Source organism: Triturus cristatus, chromosome 7 (assembly GCF_964204655.1).
Source record: "Triturus cristatus chromosome 7, aTriCri1.1, whole genome shotgun sequence".
Taxonomy (NCBI): domain Eukaryota; kingdom Metazoa; phylum Chordata; class Amphibia; order Caudata; family Salamandridae; genus Triturus; species Triturus cristatus.
In genome coordinates, this window is record NC_140590.1 from 172,106,882 (window position 1) to 172,128,789 (window position 21,908).

The 21,908-nt window shown below is 46.7% G+C and overlaps 1 protein-coding gene across 1 annotated transcript in view; it reads left to right on the top strand.

Annotated features, from left to right (window-relative positions):
* Positions 1-21,908, top strand: part of LOC146809146 (IgGFc-binding protein-like) — a 790,095-nt gene that overhangs the window by 517,510 nt on the left and 250,677 nt on the right. The window contains exon 14 of the mRNA XM_085614833.1: positions 19,459-20,026. Coding sequence (XP_085470959.1) covers positions 19,459-20,026 — 568 coding nt within the window. The remainder of the gene's footprint in view (positions 1-19,458; positions 20,027-21,908) is intronic.

Below are 21,908 nucleotides of genomic sequence, written 5' to 3' on the forward strand. Positions count from 1 at the left end.
GAATACTGTTGTAATCTGTCCATTAGACTGATTGGCTGGTAATTGCCCCGTTCAGAGCCTGACCCTTTCCATGTATCAGGCATGTATCAGGACCCTGCTGCTGAGCTATAGGATAGAGTGTTAATATGGGCAACTGAAACAATTGGTTTAGAAACAAGAAAATAGCTGGTATTTTGTTGCTAGGGCAGTGTCTTACTTCATTATCTGTTCGTACTGCATGAAGAAGACTGTGAAGAGAACTTACAACTCTATATAAATATTTATGGAGTGAGTTATGTAAGGTCCCTATAACCTCTAGGTTTTTCTCAATGAATTTCTTTGCTTTGTTTGCTTCCAGGATATAAACTAAGGGGCATATTTACATGCCCCTTGCGCCACTTGTACGTCACTTTTATTTGACTCACTGGCGGCACAGTGTGTTGCTCCATATTTACAAGTCCACTTAAAGCCATTCTGCATGCCTTTTCGTGGTCTTGTAAATATGGCCCCTTTTCACGCATCACTTTGCATGAAGATGCGTTCCTTGGCTGTTGGTGTTCGTTTCAAAAACTACAATCCCCATTCAACAAAATACCTCTAACCTGTTCAAGTGACCTGTTTCACCTGAGCTTACAGTAAACCCCAAATTGCTGGTGTAACCCAACCCATTTTATGAAATTAGATATACATAAAAACACATCATAAAACAAAAAACATTTTTGCAGCATATTATATAAACCAATATATTCCACAGCCTACAAAATGCACTGTCACTGCTAGTCCATAAAACAAACCGCAGTGCAAGAATTCAAAACACAAAACTGGAACACGGTGCAAAAATGGCGAGGGGGACTTAAAACAACTGAAGGAAACTTAATGGAAGGTGGGTACTGGTGAGTGGGTTGAATTGTCAGGAAAAGAGGAATATTTCCTTGAAGGTTTTGCCTGGCGACACTGAGCGGAAGAGAGGATTCTCAACCGGAAAACAGTACACAGTAAAAACAGGTATCAGTGCAAAGTGGTAGAGATAGGGTTTTAGGATAAGGCAGGAACATGGTCTGACACTCATCTAATATGCATAAACAGTTCTTCGTCCTCATTCTAACCTCTCAGGGATTTGCTATCAAAGAGAAAAAAATATTTTGAGTAAAGAATCCCTTAACTTCCTCTCTCTATTGTCCCCTCTTCGGATCACAACGTTCTTGTCAATATAAAAAAGATAGAGTGGGAGGATTTTTCTCATTCTCAGAACACCAATGCCTAGCCACTGGGTAGTTGTGGTCCCTATCTTGATGGTCCTTAGATGTTCAAGGGTTGTTTGTTTGACTTAAAAAATTGTGCTGCTCATGTACCGGCGAACACATGGGCACACCAAGACATACACAATAGTCACTGTTGCAATTGATAAATTTGCCAATGTGCTTAGTCTTACCAGTGGGCAGTGTGTACATTTTGACAGTCTTACTTGTTTTACTAGCTTTGCTGTGTCCACATTTATAGAAGCCCTAATCTTCTTCTAGCCATCTCCCTGGTCTGCTCTTGCCCATGTAGCTCTTTACCACCATATCCTTCAAGTATCTAGCCTTGCAATATGTTACCTGGGGATAAGAAGCTATCTGGTTCCCTATAACGGGACCACTCTTCACCAAGTGGCAATGTCTATTAAGCATCTATCTGATGATAAGAGAGTCAGAATTGAAAGTAGTAATTATCCTTACTGTCTTGCCTTCATACTTATACCTCTGCTTTTTAATCAATAGGTTTTGTCAGAGGAGATCGGCTGCCTTGGGACTAGCTGTCTTAAGTACCCTAGAGGGATAACCCCTTGCCTTAAATCTGTTTGTCATCCTCCCCCCTATAAGCTTAAGGTGTACTGCAAGTCTGCCTGGCTCTTAGGAGTCCCACAAAAGGGATGCTCCATATGAGCTCCCGTAGGTGATGACTGATGGCATGTAATATGCTATTGTCAGAAGTGGTCTTTCTGAATTGGCTGGTATCCACTACCAGTGGGCTTCCAACACTCTGTGGAACACCTACGGAGACTGCTGGCGGCTGATGTGGCACTGCCTCCTCAAATAATGTTTTATCACCAAATTGTTTGCTGTTAGAAGATGCCACCAACTCTCGGCGTACAAAGTCTGCAACTTAACTGCAAGAATTATTTATTTTCAAATGTTTTGACTCATGTAACAAGGGGTCTTGAATCTTCACATAAAATCATCCTGTCTGAAGATGGTCTCATAGATTCACTTCAGAAGAGTCTGAAACGTTGATGCCCTAACCCTTTTTCCTTTTAATTTCTATTAAGATTTAATCTGGCTATTTAGCTCCTATGTTGAGGACAGTCTCTATACTGTATACTCTGGGCCTTCTTACGAGTTTGGGGATCCTCATCTGGGACTGCCACCTCGTTGGTCCCAGAAAGACAGCCAAGACCATGGTGCACCGGCAACCTGGATTACGAGTTTAATCCAGGACAGGCAGGCAGTGCTGCGCCAATGTCAGGGCAACGGGTATTTTGGGCTCATAGGAGAGCTTATACAACATACTGTTGCCACGAGAGAGCCTGCTGCATGTACATGCACTGTGTGGCATGCACCTTCATGAGCAGAATCGCCCAGGGCCCTGTATAGGGTTCCCTTACCTACATTTCGGCCACCCTTTTCATGGCGGCGTCTCCGCCATGAAATGGGCAATGAAAATGCAAGACTTAATATGCTTAGCAGTGCCTAAATCGGCCCCGCCATCATATTCAGGCTCCTCTCTGTACCGCCAGCGCTGTGGGATCCTAGATCCCGGCAGAAGTGGCAGTTATGTGGCGGTCTCACCGCCACCATTTCAATACAGCGGTAGGACCACCGGGGTGGTGGTGGTGAGACTGGCACCATGAGTACAGTGGTCCCAAGGACCACCGTACTCGTAATAATTCCCTCTGTGAAAAGGGTTATTGTGCATTGATAACTAGCGAAACCTAACTGTCATGGATTTTCAGTTCTGTTGTCATTTCTTTTGAAGTACCTCTTAACTTTGAACCCCTAATGAAACCATCATTCTATGAACGAAATATAATGAAAAATAAACTATGGTGCTTTGAAATGGTTTCTCAATGTCATGATTAGACATCTAGCAAGTAGTTATTTCTATAATTCCAAATACATTCTTGTAGAGTTCAGTACCTGAATCACTGTATGTGTCACCCACTTAAGAAGCCCTTTAAACGTGTCTTCGGCCTACCAATGCAGAGCCTGTGTGTATAGTTTACAATGTCATTTCGACCTGTCCAAATAACCTTTTGCCAGGTCCCAAGCTTCCCTTTTCATACATATTAGTACGATCTAAGGTGGGCCCTGGACAGCCCATATGTCAGGGTGCACTGTATTTAAAAGGCCGGCCTTGTACTTTTAAGTTTCATATGTACCTGTGTGAAAAACTCTAAAATTAGTATTTCACTACTGAAAGGCTGATCTCTCTTATAGGATAACATTGGGATTACCTTAGACGCTTTATAAGTATAATTTCAAATTAGGCGGAGATGAAAGTCTGGTGTCTATGGAATCACAATTTAAAATCTAAACTCAATTCTGAAAATGCCACTTTTAGAAAGGTGCCTTTTTCTTGCTTTAGTGATTTTGTGCCTTTAGCCTTTCTTTGGTCACAAAACTGGGTGTAGTTGGCAGTTGGGGAATGTGTATTCCTCCTGGACACCCACACACAATGGGAGCTTAGATGTCTCTCAATGGGCCATCTCAGCCAGGATGGGAAGAAGGAGCTGAGCACAGCCCCAGGTACACCTGAATAGCTGTGTCCTGTCCACACACAAAGGGTTGTATACCGCCTTGTAGTGCGCCTGGAGCCAGGGCAGAAAGCGTGACCATCTGCACACTACAAAGGCCTGTCCTTGAAGCCTCCCCCCACTTTTAAGGCACCACTGGGTACAAGTATTGGACCTCAGACACCACCACTTCAATACCTGTGGATACTCTGCCAGCAAGAAGGACAGCTGTGTTGCTGAAGGAGTTCCACTCTGCTTGACTGCGCTCTGCTGGACTCCTGCTTTGGCGTGGTGTTCTGCTGCCCGCTGCCTTCTTTCCTGGGTGATGAGTACTAGACCTGCATCACTTGACTTCAGAATCCAGAGTGACTCCAAGGGATAGCTGGCTGGCCTCCTGACCTGACACCTCAGTGACATAACAGGCTTCCAACTCCTGAATTCCTGGACCATTGGAAGTGGGCCTAAGATGCCTGCCAGTGGTGCATCCCCTATCAGAACGAATGTATCGCCACTGCTGTGTGGATTGGACCCGCTGCAAAAGATTCACATTCACTCCACCCTCCCGAATCTTGAGACTGACGCATCACTTTTGGTACCGCTGCTACTTGACACTTTTCCCAGCACAAGCTCCTCGCATCCTTTGTCGATGGCAGCCTCGACGACTACAGCGAAACTGCATTGCAGCTTCACCGCTCATCGGAATTGACATATCACCTGGGCTGTGCCTCGCATCTTTGACAATGGATTTCCCATCACAAGTTCGTCAACAGGACTGTCAAAACAAAAGAACCTCACACCACAGCCTTGCTGCATCTTTAAACCAACACATGCATTGCCTTTGCTGCTTGATGCATCGTCGATGCATTTCCTTACAATCAGGATTTAAAGTACTTTGTTTAACAGGTCTAGCTGGGTCAATGTAGCCACCCTGTGCTTCCTAGCGGTCAGCCTCAACTTGAACAATATCTCTGGTTCTTCTAATTAGATTTTTGTCATTTTTGTTATTTTGGTCATGTTTTATTTACTAAAATCAGAGATATTTTTCTAACCTTGTGTGGTATCATTTTTGAAGTGTTTTCCCAATGCTACTGTTTGAAGTGTTGCCCAAATACTTTACACGCTGCCTCTAAGTTAAACTTGACTGCAATGCGCCAAGCTACAGAGGGTGAGCACAGATTAATTTAGGGAGCTTGCCTAACCTTCACCCTGGCTTGGATTGTGGTTGATGCTTGACCAGTGCCAACATCTCACTCAGCCAACAACCTAATTTATAACAAGGTTTGTACAAGATACCTTAGAAAGATTAGAAAATTAAGCAAGTTGAACCAATATCAAATATTAGGGCAAGGAAGAAAAAGACACACAATTGATGGATGGAATGCGGAACAAATCAAAACATTCAATCCCAGTCAAGAGATCTGGGATTAATGCATCATTATATTGCTCACCATGCCAACCCAGCTTAAACCTAGCCAAATGCAAATCAGTCTTGACCCTGTGCCTCATGGGAACAGTCCAGCCCGAACTGCCAAGCCAGGTCCTCTCTGGACCGGAAAGAAGCATTCTCGGATCGGTTTCAAGGTTTCACCCCTCATCAGCCAGGATAGCTTGATTCCAGTGGCACAGTGAGCCCGGCACACACATCTGGGCATGGCCAGAGCACTTAGGGCGAGAAAGCAAAAGACACATGTTGGACTTGGCCCTTTTGGCAGGTTCACCCCTAAACTTTTTGCCTTTCCTGTGACCTGGTATTGGTGGTCCAGAGTAAAGTGCGTGCGCCCTCTGAGTACGTGTGGTGAGATTGGCCTGCCCTCTCATAGGAATGCATGGGGTATATGTGTGTCCATGGTAATTCCTGGTGTGAAAGGAGTGCCGGTCGAGTTTAGTATGTGCGAACTCGTGAGAATAAATGCTGCACAATGGTGTGCGCAGATCTATGGTGACTGGTGGAGAAGTGCCACTTCTAGAAGTTGGCATTTCTCTGTGCTATGTGTCTGCCTTCCTGATGTGGAGTGCATGTGTGGCTTTTTGATTGACAGGCGCTGGATGGTGTGGGGAATTCCAGGGGCCAGGGTGAGTCAGCCCACTGGTGAATAGAGAGATCTGCATCTAGATGGGAGGGAGGAGTTGCACCTGGGACCTGAATAGGGCTGTGCCTTCCCTCCTCAATGCTGGCTCCGCCCCTTGTGGTGCGTCTGAGCACCTAGCTCCCACCTGACAAAGGAGAGAGGAGCTGAGCACAACAAAGTGCTCCAAAGCTCTCCCAAACCAGTTGCATCTGGGTTTTCCCCCAGCCCTGTGCTGTGTCACAAAGGAAAGGGTTGTATAAAAGAAGGGGCTGTGACCCCATGAAAATGTTCTGCTGTGCTTGTTCTTCCTTTAAGAGGACACTCTGCCAGGAGGAACCGCCGTGGGACCCAGCTGATGTTTCCTGGGGGTCCCTGCGTGCTAGCCTGCCTTGCTGCGCTTTGCTGGGGCCTTCTCCACCACCAAAGAGACTTTTCATTTTGCCTTTCCCAGGACTTTATGAGCACCTAGCACCTGAGAGCGCTGATTTCTATTCCTGACGAGTGCCTTTGATTTTGAGGGGCTGGCGTCTGGCAGAGCGCTGCAGAGGAGCCTGCCGAGGGAATCCTGAGTGTAGGGATTCCCCCCCTGTGCTGCTGACCTCGCGGGAGCCTACCTGCACTTGCCGTTACCTTGACGGGTGCCCACCCCGCTGATTAATGCTTCACAACCGAGCGGGAGCCCACCCCGCATCGGTACCTTCATAGTGGGTGCCTACCCCGCATTTTTGCGACGTTGAGCGGTTGCCCACCCCGCTTTGTATGTTTAAGGAAGAGGGGGCCTACCCCTCATTGCCGCCGTATTGAGGAAATCACCTCCGCGGCCGAGTAAAACAGGAAGTCAGGCCCGCGCCACCTGACTCTGGGCGGGGCCTGCCGCGTGCAGCCGGAAATGGCATGTGGTCCAGCGGGGCTCCCGTGCTCATGGAGAGCCTCGCGTATGCTGACAAGGAGAGCCTGAGTCCGCTGGGAGCCCACCCCGCCTATGTGTTGCCGTGCACCTGAACCTGCAGAAGGAGGCATCCCCAGAGCGGAGGAGAGGCGGGCCGACCTAGGCACACTGCCGGTGCCCTCCCGCGGCCTCAGCGTGGTTGCAAGAATGGAGCCCCAGTTAAGGAGGGGCTCCACAACGCTGTGTGGATGCCAGAGACTGCACCAAAGCAAGACCGGGTCTGAAGAGGATGGGAGCCTCGAGGGCTCCCAGCTGGAGTCCTGCGCTGTGCCCGGAGACCGCCAGAGAATCCAGGCAAGGAGGACTCCACCGAGCAGTGCACATGAAATGGGCAGCGTCAGTGAAGTCCGGAGAGCCTCCGCAGTCTAGCCGGTGAGTGGGGCTGATTCCTAGTACTGGGGAGTGCTCTGTGGGGCCTGTGACTTTCCTAAGTGGTGCTAATTGTCACAGCAGTGCCGCAGTTGCAGGCCGCTGCAACGTCTGGGGCATTTTTTTCCGAGTCCCAGAGCGGCTGGCGCGAGATTATTGCACGGCTCCTACCGCGGTGACGCTATGCCCCCTGGGATGTGAAGTTCCGTAGCAGGAAGGACCGTGTTGATGGGCCGGCAGTCCGCGAAACCGGCAGGGTGAGACTCCGTGCGGCGAGGGTCTACGACAGGATACAACAAGGGTGGGAGCAAAGAACAGCTAGTCGCGTGTCTAAGGAGCTCATAATCTCTTTCCTGCTAAATACAATTATGCTTCCTTGGGCGTCCAAGCTGGGGGCTTCCGAAAACTATCGGTAGTATTACATAAAGAATATAGCTCGTTAAAATGATTCTACCATTCTAGTGATGTAATGTTGTTAGCCAGGGGAGGGTTACATTCAAAATTTGTCTTGGCCACTGGCAGCCAGAATTGTCGAGGGTCAGGATGACCAACAGCCTCCTCCAGCTCTTCCCATCTTCCTTCATCCCATAACTTTTTGGCTGTTTATAGGCCCTTCTGCAGTCACGGATGCTTACTTGGTCCCTATTTTTAATAGCTGTGGTCAATCTTGCTCTAGCAAGCCTAAGGTCTATATTGTACCACGGATTTGCTCCAAGGCGGCTACCCCGGAAGGATCTGGTCTTTGAAAACAGGATGTAGAAGAAGGTAGTCAATTGCTAGGGGCACTACAGGTGTTTAAAGAGTGAGAGTCACTACTTGCTTGTTCTAATGTCGCTAAATGCTCGGCTAGAACTTCATTGATCTTTTGCATTTTAAGTTCGTCAGCCAGGCCCATGGGCCATTTAAGCAGACCCTTATCATTTGCGGCACTCAACTCCCTTGTACATAATGGGGCAGTAGAGTCCTGCCGAATACTCCCCCATAGATGGCTAATAGATAAGTGTAGGGAGTTGTGATCACTGTCGCAGGCCTGGTGTATAAACATGTCCTGAACTTGAGGCCACAGGGTCAGATCCACTAATATATAGTCGATCCGACTTGACCCCCTTGTTCCTATAAAGGTCATCCCACCACTTCTCTCGGAATTGGTACGTCCATTGGTAGCCCTTAGCCTGTATTCCAGGGAGATTGCTTTCAGTTGGAGGGCAGCATGGGACCATTTTTTGATTGGGGATAATTCCAACGAGGGTACCCTCCAAACTTGGTCCTCTTCGGACACGTCAAGGGACTTGACCCAATCAAGGGGTTCGAATGTAACATTAAAATCACCACCAATTTTCAGCGGATAGCTGACATTCCTGTCTCCCAATAGGTTATCCAAGGCAAGGAGAGTCGGTGAGCTTCCACCTCTAGGGCTCCTGGCATATACATTGTACATATCGATGGTTAATCCATTCCCCTGGTCTAGCCTAATCCCCAAAATGTCCGGGTTATTGGTAGCCAGCTCATTTATTTCACAATTCATGGAAAGATTTACCAAGAAAAGTAGGCCCCCTGAAACCCGACCCGCTTTAGCAGATCCTGCTGTTTTAAAAAGGACTTAAACACAGGGATATGTATGGAAGTCTGGGACCAGGTTTCCTGAAATAGACATATTTCCTGTTGAGAAACCAGATCCAATCAATGTGGAAAGTTACACTTTCGACTAATACCTGCCAGGTTCCATGAGAGGATATTCATTGTTTCCCCATTAACTGATTTTACCCGGACCTGGAGAGATGGTAACACTTGCAAAATAGGCACAACTCCACTGTCAGTCCTTCTATTTGGATCGCTGACCTGAGAGCGAGTATTCACTGATATTGATGAGTTGAAATGGTCAGGCTCTACTGGGGAACAACTCCTCCGCTCTTGCTCAACCGGACAACCCTCAGGGCGTAGATGGAAAGGGGCTATGGAGATAGTCGGGACCGTACTAAAGCTATTCAGTGCTGGCTTGGAAGGCGAAAGAATGAGTCAATCAATCTGTGAGAGTGATGAGGTCGGGGAAGCCAGGGGTGCTTTGCTCACACTTACATTTGGGTCGGTGGGGACAGTCAGCCTCAGCCTAATCTTTGTTGGTGCGTAGTAATGAGATCTTGCTTCTACGGCAATTCGATCATGCACTAGTTGGTTGGAAGTTAATGTTAGTTCAATTGCATCCACTGGGCTGCGAGCCACGATACACCTCTCGGCACAGATGATATACTCCCTTATTATGGATCTGTACCCCCTGGTGTGTCTCTGCCAATGTATGGCTTTATTTTTCAGGACATCCCCGCTCTCGTATCTAAGGCAGAGGGGATCAGCTTTAGGAACATTAGTCAGGAAAATTGGAATTGGTGGGAGGGTACCTTGCTTGTGGTTGGATACCTGTTACCTGTAGTGACTCAGGGGCTTTGTGGTTTATGAATGCCCTGCTGGGAGTCTGAGAAAGCTAATCTTGAAGATGTGCTAAGTGCTACCTTGTCCCGTGTTGCTGCCACTTTACCCTTGCCTTGCACTTCGGAGGGTCTATATTGCCCAGGTGAGGCACTAATGGTTACCCCATTTTGGTTCTCAATTAAAGCATTCTGCCTCTCAACAGGACCAGCCTGAGTGGGAAGAACACTTGGTAGAACTGCTGGCATTGGATGTAATTCATTGGAGTTATCTATTATTTGATAAAGTTTAAGAACTAGGGAGGTTAGGGCCTCTATACTATTTTTTTATGATGCTATTTCAGGAGGTCAGAGATCATAGTTGTACTACCACTACTCGCATCTCCTACTTCCTGCACAATGTCTGGACTAGTGATAGTGAACAATATGGGTGCGTGAGTGGGGACAACATGATGCGTATCTATAAATGAATCCTCGCAGTCGCAGCTAGGGCAGCAAAACGATTGCACAGTGGAAACTCTTCCAATACGCTATTGGCTGTTGGCAGGAAGGACCACCCGTATCCAGCACACTGGATGTAATCATGTTATGCTCATCTGCAACTGCAGATGGTTTATGTGAGAAGGTGGCCTGATATATGCTGTCCACTAGTTCTAGTGGGCACCTTGTTTCAGTCCAAACAACACCTTATGGTGAATAGGTTAAAGACAACCTTTATTGAAAGCTATCCTAGTGGTAGCTATGGAGAGCAGCCTTCAGACTAAGTCTTGAAGGAATGTAAAGCAGCTTGTTTTACCAGTATATAATCTCTTGAATGACGAAATGAAAGGACAACCACACCAGTTATATATTTAAAATATATGTATTTAAGATAAAACACACCCCTCTAGTCTCTTTATGAGACTGGAGTTCGAAGTACTTAATTTACAAGTTAGCAATCAACAGTAATAGCACAAATACACGTTTGGGCCCTAGGGGCGTACCAAACCATATACCAGTAAAGTGGTATAAGAACCACGACTGAACTAGACACAAGGCCTAGAGCCTGTAGAATCGCTGGGATCCCAAGGAACCACCCAAGGTAGTGACACAGGGGACCCACGGGGACTGTGTGCAGTGTGTAAACACAACCGCAGGTTCCCGTTAGCTTCTTTGGGCAATGTATCGGTTGGAAATTTAAAGATTAGGGACACTTAGAATCGAGTCAGGACCAAACCCTTTTGGACTTAAGAAGTTCTAGGGCTAGAACCCACGAGAGCACCGGAGTACTCGAGTTGCCTTACCCAGGGAAGCCGGGTGCATAGGTGTCGGGTCGCTTCGTCGATTACAATGGAAGCTGGCGAAGAACTGCTGTTGCCGTGAAGAGGAGAAGTGTCCGAAGAGATCCAAGCCTGGATCTAGGATGGAAGGAACCTGAAAGCAGAGGGAACAGAGTCTGGGTCACTTGCCAGTGACCTAGAACTGGATGGACCAATGCCCACAGATGTTGAGTGCTTCAGGTGAGTTGACGGGTGTCTTGACTCTTCAGCCACAATGTCCAGGAGGTGTCGACGAAGTCCACGAGCCGGATTCGAGCTGTCCCACGAAGTCTGTCGAGTGCTGCGGTGTCGGCGACCAGATGGGACCCAAAAACCCTTGACAACGGCAAGTCTCATGGAAAGAGAAGAAGGACGTCGGTGCAGACCAGCAAGGTCTGAGGGACTAACCCAGTAAGGGTAAGTCAGGGCACGTCTGAAGCAACCAGGGAAGCCCAAGTAGAAGAGGAGTTGCCTTCGTGGGGACCCACTAGCCAACGGGCTAGCGATCGCAAAGGAGCCTCGAGCGGTGACACTGGAACGCGGCCCACGGGTCACTCGTGGAGTGGAGGCCGGAGATCTTCGGTGCAGTCTGTGCTCAAGGCTGGGGCTACTTGGAGCCCAAAGCAGAAATTGAAAAAATGAACAGGAAGTCGATGCACAAGCAATAGTACGCGGTGCCCAGGGGTCACGGTTCCTCGTCACTCACGATAGCCACGGGCCTCAGCTTTGCTGTGGACTCAGGGTAGCCTCGGGGAAGTCAGAAAATCCACCTCTGGTGATGCAGAGACTTCGGCGTCCAATGAGAGATTCGGAATTGCAGACCGGACAGTTGCTTCTTTGGTGCCTGCCAAGCAGGGGAGTCACTCCTTGACCCCAAGGGAGATTTCTTCCATCTTCTAGTCGAAATAGAAAGTCGAAGGTCCAGGATATATATTGCAGAGTTAGGTAGTCCAGGGTAATCTAAAGTCACGAGGACTGGGTTCCCATACTTATACTAAGTTTGGGGGTTGGAGATACTCTAGGGACCCACCTATGGGAGGGTTTGGAAAGAGGGGTGGTTACACCCATTTCCTTTGTCCAGTTTCGCGCCAGAGCAGGGGCAGGTAGCCCCTGCAACCAGTTTGAACTGGACTATGCACAGGGACACCAAATGTGCCCCCAGTGCAGGACTTCAAAGCACCAGAGAGTGCTCCCACCCAGCCCCAATACACATCTGCCTGTCTGGGGAGGTGGTTACACCTCCCTGGGACAGGAAACCTCTTGTCCAGGCCTCCCCTGCCGGAGTTTCGGTCAGCAGCAGGAGGCCAGACCCGTGTCTGTGGCAGAGGCATCCATTTTGTGATGCCAGGGCTCAAGAAAGTCCTACCGGGTTAGACCAGTTTGAACATGTCTCTCCCACTAGAAGGGTGGAATGCTATCCCTGCCGCCAGAACTGGCGGGGGGTAGTGTTCCAAAGCATTTGCCACCAAACACAACATGTTTCCGTGCAGCCATTCCAAAGTTAGCATTTACCGCGAGGTTATAATGCACTTAAGAGTATATGGTCAGGCTGCACCACAAACAGCATCGGAGGAGGTACTCTGAACGCTGTAGAGGGGCTCTGCTCATTCAGGGGCACTCTCTCACATAAAAACCAAGCACTCTGCCTTCAGGATTGTTAAGGCCTGCCATAGGAGTGACTTATAGATTTTATATGTGTGTGCAATGATAGTGATATAGGTAGCCTATACCACAGTAAGGAGTGCAAGCACACCCATACCCAGGCTGCAGTAGCAGACCTGTGGTGCCATTTTAGAGTGCTTCTCAGGGGTGGCATAATACATACTTCAGCCCCTGGTAGGCCTCTGTGGTACCTATGCCCTAGGAACATAGTATACCATATACTAGGGGCTTATAAGGCACTTCAGAATCCAATTAGATATGTACCTAATGTACATGCAAACCATTTTAGAGAGGAAGCAGCTGGGCTGGGGTCCTGATTAGCAGGGCCACAGCCAGACTAAGGTCGAAAAACAGTGAAACACCAGCAAAAAGTGGTACCCATGTGAAGCAGATCCTACTCTCCTACAGTTTAGATTTCTTAGAAGCAAGTTTCAATAGATTTGGGATGTTTCCATAATCAGCAGTGGCAGGGAGGGATTTGGCATGGGGGATTCCAGCTGACGGGGGACTAGGAGCAGGGTTGTATGGTGTCAGCAATTCCTCACAATCAGTGATAATATTCTCTATACGATCGAGTATTTCCTCACCAGTCCCCCCTTCTCTCTCATCGCGTTTTGCAGTTGCCAAGGCCCGTTTTTTTAATCGCTTTTTCCTAGCACCTCCCTGCCCAGGTTCAATCTCTATCCACTTCCCCATTGCTACAACTGATGAACAAATTTAAATATTTTCAACAAGGTAATTGTAATTAGATCAGCAACGTAACACAGCACTATATATTATCCCCAGAGATTGAAGGCACAATGCACAAGGTCTAGAGAATGTCAATGGAGGTGTAGCTAAGCGTTCTCAAAAGTTCCTCTTTGGTTTTTTGCCAAAATATGCACTGTTAAACAGTATTAAGAATAATGGTGTAAAGAGTACCTTCAGAGGGATAGATTAAGGGGGCACTCAACACCTTCAACACCTTCAAAGGCACAATATCAGGGGGGGGCGGGCCAGCCTAGCCTCCTATGGGCAAGGACGGGCCCGCCCTACACCCCTGCGCCGCGGGTGGAGAGGCTACGCTATGTAGCGCGATAGATGCGCCTCCCCAACACCTGCGGAAGCGGGAAGGCTGTGACCCTTGGTGCACCCTGGGATTCGTAGTCTCACTAGGGTGGATGACAACCCCAAGGCGTTTCGGGGAAACGATCCGGAGTGTAGAGGTGGTTACTCTGGACTTAAGCTCCCACCAGAGTATTACGCTGGGTGACAGGAGCAAGCAGCAGACGGCAAGAATGCCCCCTTCGTTGAGTCAACTGCAGAGCCTGGACCATAGATCCACACCGATATCGCAACCTGTATGCTATCCGGTCCCCTGACCCACAGAACCACTAAGCCAGTAGTAGCACAACACTACCTCCCAGCAGTGCTTTAAATGGGCCGGTACTCACCGGTACTGAGTATCGGCACTTCTTATTTTTACCAAGCCGAGTACCGGCACTTCTCCACTGTCAAGGAGAGTACCGGTACTCAGAATCATATTGATGAGTTGGCCACTAGAATGGAGCCCGAGTGCCAACTGTGAGTCGTTTTTTTGGCAGCATGTTTGCCGTCTGTCAGTATTATTCAGCTCTGGTGGCCTATTGGAGGCATGCCATAAGGGCAAGAGGGCCTCTGCACCGTTCCTACCCAAATGGAAGCTCTCCTTATCCTCACCACTTCCCTGCCAGGTGTCGATGCTGGGTCCTCCTGTTAGTGTTTGGGACATTGGCGACGGCCTGTGCCTGACTGGCCATGGAGAACCCCAGTAAAAAGAGCCATTTTCACCCCTTGGCCTCCCACTGACGTCTGACTGTCAAATCCACCTCCACCCACCAGCCCGCCTGCTCGGAGATTGAGTCCATGAAGGGCAGGGTTGAGGTGGTGAAAATGGCCTAAGCGGCAGGTGAGTACCGGCCCATTTAAAGCACTGGGTGACACTAAACTAACACAGAAAACCGTAGAACTGGCGGCGGGGATATATAATAACACAAGATTAAGGCAAGGTCCAAATTAACCGAGAACAGAAAGAGAGGGGGCACAGGAAGCTGGTGTGTCCTCGGGAATGAGGGCACGTCCTCCCCGCCTCATATCTTAGGAAAGAGCTTAACTCAATATCACACACCTCAACACCATACAAGCAGAATCCCTCAGAATGCTGGCAGCCGGAAGAGCGAATAGAAAAATGTTATGCTAAATGCACTCGTATAGTGCTTAGTACCGCGTGCGTAGTAACCGCAGCGCTTAAATGGTTCGTAGATGCAGATAAGAGCAAGATCATGGAAGACAGAGACGACAAATTCACATAAATTGCTAATCCTGAAAGTCAGATTACTCATCTGTGGCACGTTTCGTGGAATTGTAACGGAGTGGAGCGGAGGACAACTGTCGGTCCCGAAACATAAGAGCAGCCCGGGGTCCAGAGATGGGGAATCCCTCCCACTACGGTGCCTTTCTGCAGCCTGGGTCCACAGGAGCAAGACCAGGGTGGTGGGACGCTTGGCAGAGCGGCAGCTGCATGCCTCTTGTAAGGGGTGGGAGGTTGTGCAGCAGCAGGTATCAAAGGCAGGAGCTTCCGACCAAAGACCCCCACTCCAAGGTCGAGTCCAGTCAGAAAGAAGCGTGCACAGGTGGCACCCGAGGTGAGGGGCGCATCACTAAACCTCTGCACAAAACGCATTGACAGAGAGGTATTTTATAGTTTTAAATGTGGAGTGCGTGGAACATAGGGGAAATTTGAGAGCGAGGTTGACCCTCTGAAAAGTGCACAGGTGAGGTGGGAGGAGGTCAAATGACCTCTCCATGGGAGGCCAGTATTGTACTTCCCCTGACCTCTATCTGGTCTCTGCATGCGCTCGGGACCCTGCTGTGCTTACTGTCTGCCACTACAAACTCTCCGGTCGTGGGACCATCTGGCGACGGGAAAGGAGGGAGAATGGAGTGAGAGATGGTAAAGAGTGTGGTGGAAGGAGCAGAGAATTTAAAGTAGGAAAAGATAGAGAGGCAGATGGGGGAAGGGCAGATAGATAGGGGGAAGGACAGATAGATAAGGGAGAGATCCAGACGGCTATCGAAAGCAGAAGAGAGGCGCGGAGATGGCAGATTAGAAATAGAAAGAGTGATGGTAGAGAGAGTGATAGGATACAATTGGGGTAAAGAGAGTGGGACAGAATTAGCTACAAACTGGAGAGAAGTGAGTGCGGGAGGGATCACAAGATTAGAGATGTGAAAACAGATAGTGTATGTCTCTGGGAGAGAAACAAACTCGTAGAGGAAGAGAATCAACAGGTATTTGAAAAGAAATGCGTGGAATGTTCTTGTTTGTGTGTGCACACTCTTGAATATATAAGGATTGCTCCAAATGCCAGCAAGTAGGAACATTAAAATTATTATAATATTAAGAAGCTGCAAATCTTACAAAACAAGAAAATATGAACATTTGGTGTTTGGCCTTCATCCTGTGTAAGGAGTTAACACATTTTGTTTATATTCATACATTTCTAACATGTTATTTTCTATCCTGCAACCTGTGTACGTGCCAGAGTCTCTCCTGTCCTAGACATCGATTATTACCCTGAGAGTGATAAAAGTACTGTTGATGGGTTGGCTCATTCAGGGTTTTAGCTGTTGATCTGCACGTATGGGAGGTTTGAGACCACTATCCAGGGCAATGCAAGGGCACAATGAATACTCGATAGAAGTGTTTTTGTATCATCATGTCTCGCTCCGCCTCTAATCCCGCCCACTAGCCACGCCCCAGCTCAATTTAATGAGTACCTGCACTTATTTGTTCCCATTTAAAACCGGACACAACAGCAGCTCGTCGGGGGCTGGAGGCGGCAACGGTGCTCAGGCTGGCCAGGACTCCTTCCTCACTTCCGCCGCCAGAGGTGGCACTCCCTTCGCAGACCAGAATGCTGCGTCGTCGCAGTGGTCTTGCACACCGTGGGCTCAGTAGACACTGCTGGCTCATAGGCTGAACAGTACCTCGTAGTCCTACGCAAAGCTACCTCCCAGGACACAGGCAAACACTCGCGGCTGCTGAAGGGATGACGCTGGTACGGGTCCCAGTAAGACTTGCTGATTTCTGGGACGCCGCAATTGAACCCGGCAGGTCTTCAGCGGCAGCCAAAATCCCTCGTGGAGCTCGGGGGAGTTCTTGTGCTGCCCAACCCATTATTCTGTCCATCAATTGTTTTTTTGCATTTGTCACATCTGTTCATCAATTGGGGAGAGGAGTTGGCCTAACGGCTAGGGCGGTCGACCTCGAATCTGGGGAACCAAGTTCGAGTCTGGGCAATGACGCTGAACATCCTCTGATTCTGGGGAAATCACTTAGGCCCACATGCATCAAAACAAAAACCGGTCGCAAACGGGCAGATTCTCAGAATCTGACCCTTTGCTCCCGGTATTTTTGCATTTGGGATGCATCATCCCAAATGCAAAAATAGCAAAATAAGGAATCTCTAAATTGCGATTCCTTAAATTGCGATTGCATTTAAGGAATCTAAAATTGAGATTCCTTAAATGCAATGCATGAAAGTAAAAATATTAGCGATTTCGCTAATAGGGGGAGCAAATTACCATGAAGTTGAACTTCATGGTAATTTGCAAAAACATTGAAAAATGCACTTAAGTGCTTTTTTCAAAGTTCCATTTTACACACACACATGCCCTTGGGGCATGTGTGTGTGCAAGATGTACTCATATGCAGATTTCAGGGGTGCAACAGGGTGTCCTTTTGACACCCTGGCACCCTTGAAATTGCATGAGCAATTTGCGATTCTCTAATTGAGAATGGTAAATTAAGAAAGTCTTCCCATTCAGTCCTATGGGCCTCTAGGCCCATAGGAATGAATGGGGAGGTAATTCCTTAATTGCAACTCGCAATTTGCAAGTAGCAATTAAGGAATGTTTAGGAATCGCTATTTTTTAAGCGATTTCTACATGCATAGCCTTTTGCTATTCCTTATTAGCGAATCCTTATTTTTCGCTAATAAGGAATCGCAAATGGCATTGTTGATGCATGTGCCAGTTAATTTCTCCGTGCCTAACAAAAAAACAAAACGAAAATGAATGTGTTCTCATGTAACGCAACTTGCGCTCTGATTCCCGATTCGGGTCAAGTTTGTGCTATATAAAACTCTGTAAGATAAATTAAAAAATTGTTCTTTTTGCACCAATTAGGATGGGCAGATATTTAGGTTTTGTCTTTTACTGTCTGTAACCGCCAGGCAAACCTTGGGGTAAGGGACAGATAACTTCCATGGTAAAAGGCATTCTTTTTTATTTTCAAAAAGAAAATGCTGTTAGCCTTGGGCACTCTTAAAGATGTGTGTGTAGGATATTATGGCCCTAATTCAGAATGTCTTTTAGCTCGGGTCTCATATTTCTCTTTGTCTTTCACATTGCAGCACGTTCCATGCATTTAAAGACCCATACTGTGCCAGTCTAGGACTATGCAAACATTCTAGGTCTAACTCTTAGCAAAAAGTGCACTTACATTTATAGGCATCAGTATGAGACATAAGGAAGTGCATTAATTCTCAAGCCAAATATGTAACCTTCTGGAACTCAAAATGTACACAAAAGGGCAAAGCACACACATCATTAAAGCACCGTAAAGCTTCAAGGCACATAATCAACCATGTAGAGCAAACACATAGCCCTGCTTAAGCTCACTCCCTGGTCCACTACTCCAAACTGGACCACGGAGTTTTGGAATATGGACTTCTCTTGGGAAAAGTCTTAATGAAGGGCACTTTCGAGCTCCCTACACCTCAGAGAAAAAACACCCTTGATTGCTATCAACTATCGGAGTGCACTTGTCTGCACCTACCAAATTGCAAGTGTCTTTTCCACTGTCAATTGCGTCCAAGCTGAACTGTCTGTTGGTTTTCATAGGTGTATGAACAGGGAGAAAAGGCAAATCATTCTAATTTCAAGTAGCAGTGAACCCCATTTGCTACCACAACAGTTAGAGAGTAATCTTGTCATACCATGAAGGTATAATAACAGATTAGTAAAGTTACAAAATTATTGCATACATTATTAGTCAGAAATCTTCAGATTCAGAAATAAAATAAATGGGCAGATGCGAGCATGAATCATTTGAGCAGCCCTGAAAGCAAAACAGAGACAGTTTCAGTTCCATAAGGGAAATACCCTAATGCTAAACTAATGTATACTATAGAGGACATGGGGAAATTCTAAGCAGAAGATGTCACTCAGTATAGTTCTAAAGTTTAACAAAATGATTCTTCAAAGCAAGGGAAAACATATGGGTTTAATTAAGAGTTTAACTTAAGAACAAGAAATATAAGGTCTCAGGTAAGAGGGGCCTGCCTCTGTCAAAGTCAGTAAAGGGTCACCTCCCTCCTATTCCAAGAACACACAATTAATACTACATTTAATTTCAACCAAACCTACCTCCCTCCAACTCCCGAGCCAAGGGGACCAATCAAAATACAGAGACTTTCTGGGCCAAGTAAACTCCCCTCAGACCCATCGTCGAACAAAGGAACACACAGATCCATGGCCTTGGCTGTATTTTCTGTCCGGATAGGAGGCATGGTATAGAAAGCTTCTCATCCCCAAGCATGGTGTAAATCACGACAAGCTTCAATTAATGCTATTTACTTTGGAATTTACTAAGGACAAACAAGGAAGTACTCTTATAACTAGCATATATTATCGTGCTCTAGGAACTAATGATTATACTTGCTTCCATAAAGTGCAGCTTCCTTATGAATGTTAAGCCATTTGTTAACAGATTAACATAGTTAGTCTATATTATAAAGTATATAAAATGTGCTGCTCCAACTGCATGATTTGTATTTTGCTGTAGGTACTGGAGGGGTATTGTATCAATGTGTATAAATGAGAAACCTGAAAGTCATCTCTTTTCTGCCTTGTTCAGGTGAATGGCGCTCTCACAGCATTACCAGTGTACTTTCAAACCAACAAAATACTGGTTTTCAGCAGCTGGGGACGTGCAACCATTAAGACCGATTTTGATATCAAAATTACATTTGATTGGAACAACTATGTTACAGTCACTCTGCCCAGCACTTATGCCAATGCAGTCGGTGGCCTGTGTGGAAATTACAACAAAGTTAGCAGTGATGACCTGACCATGAATACCGGGGTCCAAGCTACTACTGTTGTTAACTTTGCTAACAGCTGGAAGGTCAGAGACGTACCTGGGTGTACACCAGAATGCACTGGGAATTGCCCATCGTGCACGGATGCTCAGAAACAGATCTACGCAAGTGAACAGTATTGTGGAGTTATCAACAAAGTCAATGGGCCATTCAGTAGCTGCTATGCAACCATTATCCCGGAACCCTTCTTCAGCAACTGTCTCTTTGATGCCTGTCTGTACAAAGGCCACTTCACAGTCGCTTGCAGCGCCATTGCTGCATATGTTAGAGCATGTCAAGACGTTGGGATTCAGATACAAGAGTGGAGAACGCCCTCATTGTGTAGTAAGTCTTACATGAATTTCTCATGCTTCAATTAACAGAGTCCTTCCACCTCGTACACATGATAGGTCCACAATTTACGCTTGACCTAGTATTGTTATGAGAAAAGACCCCTTTTTTGGTTGACCATTACTAAGCCTGGGTGGATTGCGGAACTCTGCAAAGTTCAAAAAAACTCTGCTGCGCTGCGTGGAGCTACGCAAGCAGCAGAGTGGGCTAGACAAATTCCACCCACTGTAATTTTGAGCGCTGGGTGTTTGTATCCGCTGTGAAATTATTGCGAACGGCACCATGCACACCTCAAGCTGGTGCTGCTTCCTTTCTGCTGCTCAAATAGATTTTCTACTCGAGCAGCATCTTTCTCAATGCGAACGGATGGTTTCTCAATGCGAGCAGTCACGAGCATACGTGACCATTCGCATTGAGCAATCCGATCGCCCGCATTGAGAAATCTCGCCGGGAGGTTATTTTTCCTCGCTCACGCTCGCCAACTTGATGTTGACGAGCGCGAATGAAGAAAAATCTCACAGGAGGTGTATTTTCGTTGCTTGCGTTTGCCAACTTGATTTTGACAAGCGCAGCGGAGTTTTTCGTAACTATGCCAGCTCTGCGCAACTCAGAATGCCGAAAACTCTGCAAACTCGCAGAGCGGAGTTCACCGCCCCAGCTTAACCATTCCCAAAAAAGCCTATTTTTAATTTGTGCTCAACAGTTATAAGTGAGATGTCTTTCTTATCATAAGAAAATGACCTTTCCAAAAATAAATGTTTCGATCAGAAGCACCACATTTTCCATACATCAAGTAAACTGAGTGTAGAACTAGTAACTATTAGTATCCAAGGGATATCATCCATGTGCTTCATGTATTTGCCATGTTTGGTGCCTCTGGTGTTCCTACAAACTCCTGTTTTTTTTCTCTCTATGTTACAATGTATAAGTTGTCCCACCCATTGACTATTTCAATGCAAGCGAACATCAAAAATGGGACAAACATTAGAGTGCATTTAGATACAAGTGTGACCCACTAAATGGCTGCCACAAAGGTCACTCCAGTAACCATCATAAGGAATTTCATACATTTTAGATAGATTTGTTCAGCTGCCAGGTGTAGGCATGTAGGTTAGGTACCCTTTACTTCCATTGGTCCACCAGTGTGCTATGGCCATTTTAAATATGAGTTAAATGAGCTGTGGTAGAATTCTGGATGTATTGCCGTTGTAAGCTAAGTGTTGTGAAATGTGGGGTTATTGTTCATGTAGGTGGTAGCCAATCGTATAGATTCACAGTCAAGTTTCTTTTGATGCAGGCAAATATTAGCCTCTTGAACTTGAAGTCTTTGCGGTCAGTGATAGGCTTCAGTAGACAACAATAAAGTAGTAAAGGTATGTCCTGAATTAGACTCTTTTCTCAACTGGTAAGTAGTTTGCAAGGATGGAAGCTATTCTCGAAAAGGGAAAATTGCATATTGACACCCTTGAGTATAGCTATCATGATCAACCTTTGATGAAATATGTGGCTTGTTGTTTTATTTTGTATTGCAATTGCAACTCTGATGGGATATTAGTTAATATGTGGTACAATTATGAATTTGAGCCTGGTAATTGTCCATGATTACGTTATTATGAAGATGCTTAATAGGTGCAAAATAGATATATTTTAAATTATGAAATCACAATGTGATGCAATCCATTTGACCAACAAAATAATACAAACATGGGGCCAGATTTATAAGAGGAGTTGTTTTGCTCTTGCACCACGAAACAAGGCGCAAGTCCAAAATGCAATTTATGAAGCCATGGAAGGCTACCTCTCGTGGCCCTGAGTAGCTTCATTATAATGGAGTAACGCAATGCCCTGGAAGGTGATCCGTGGGCGTTGTGTGTGT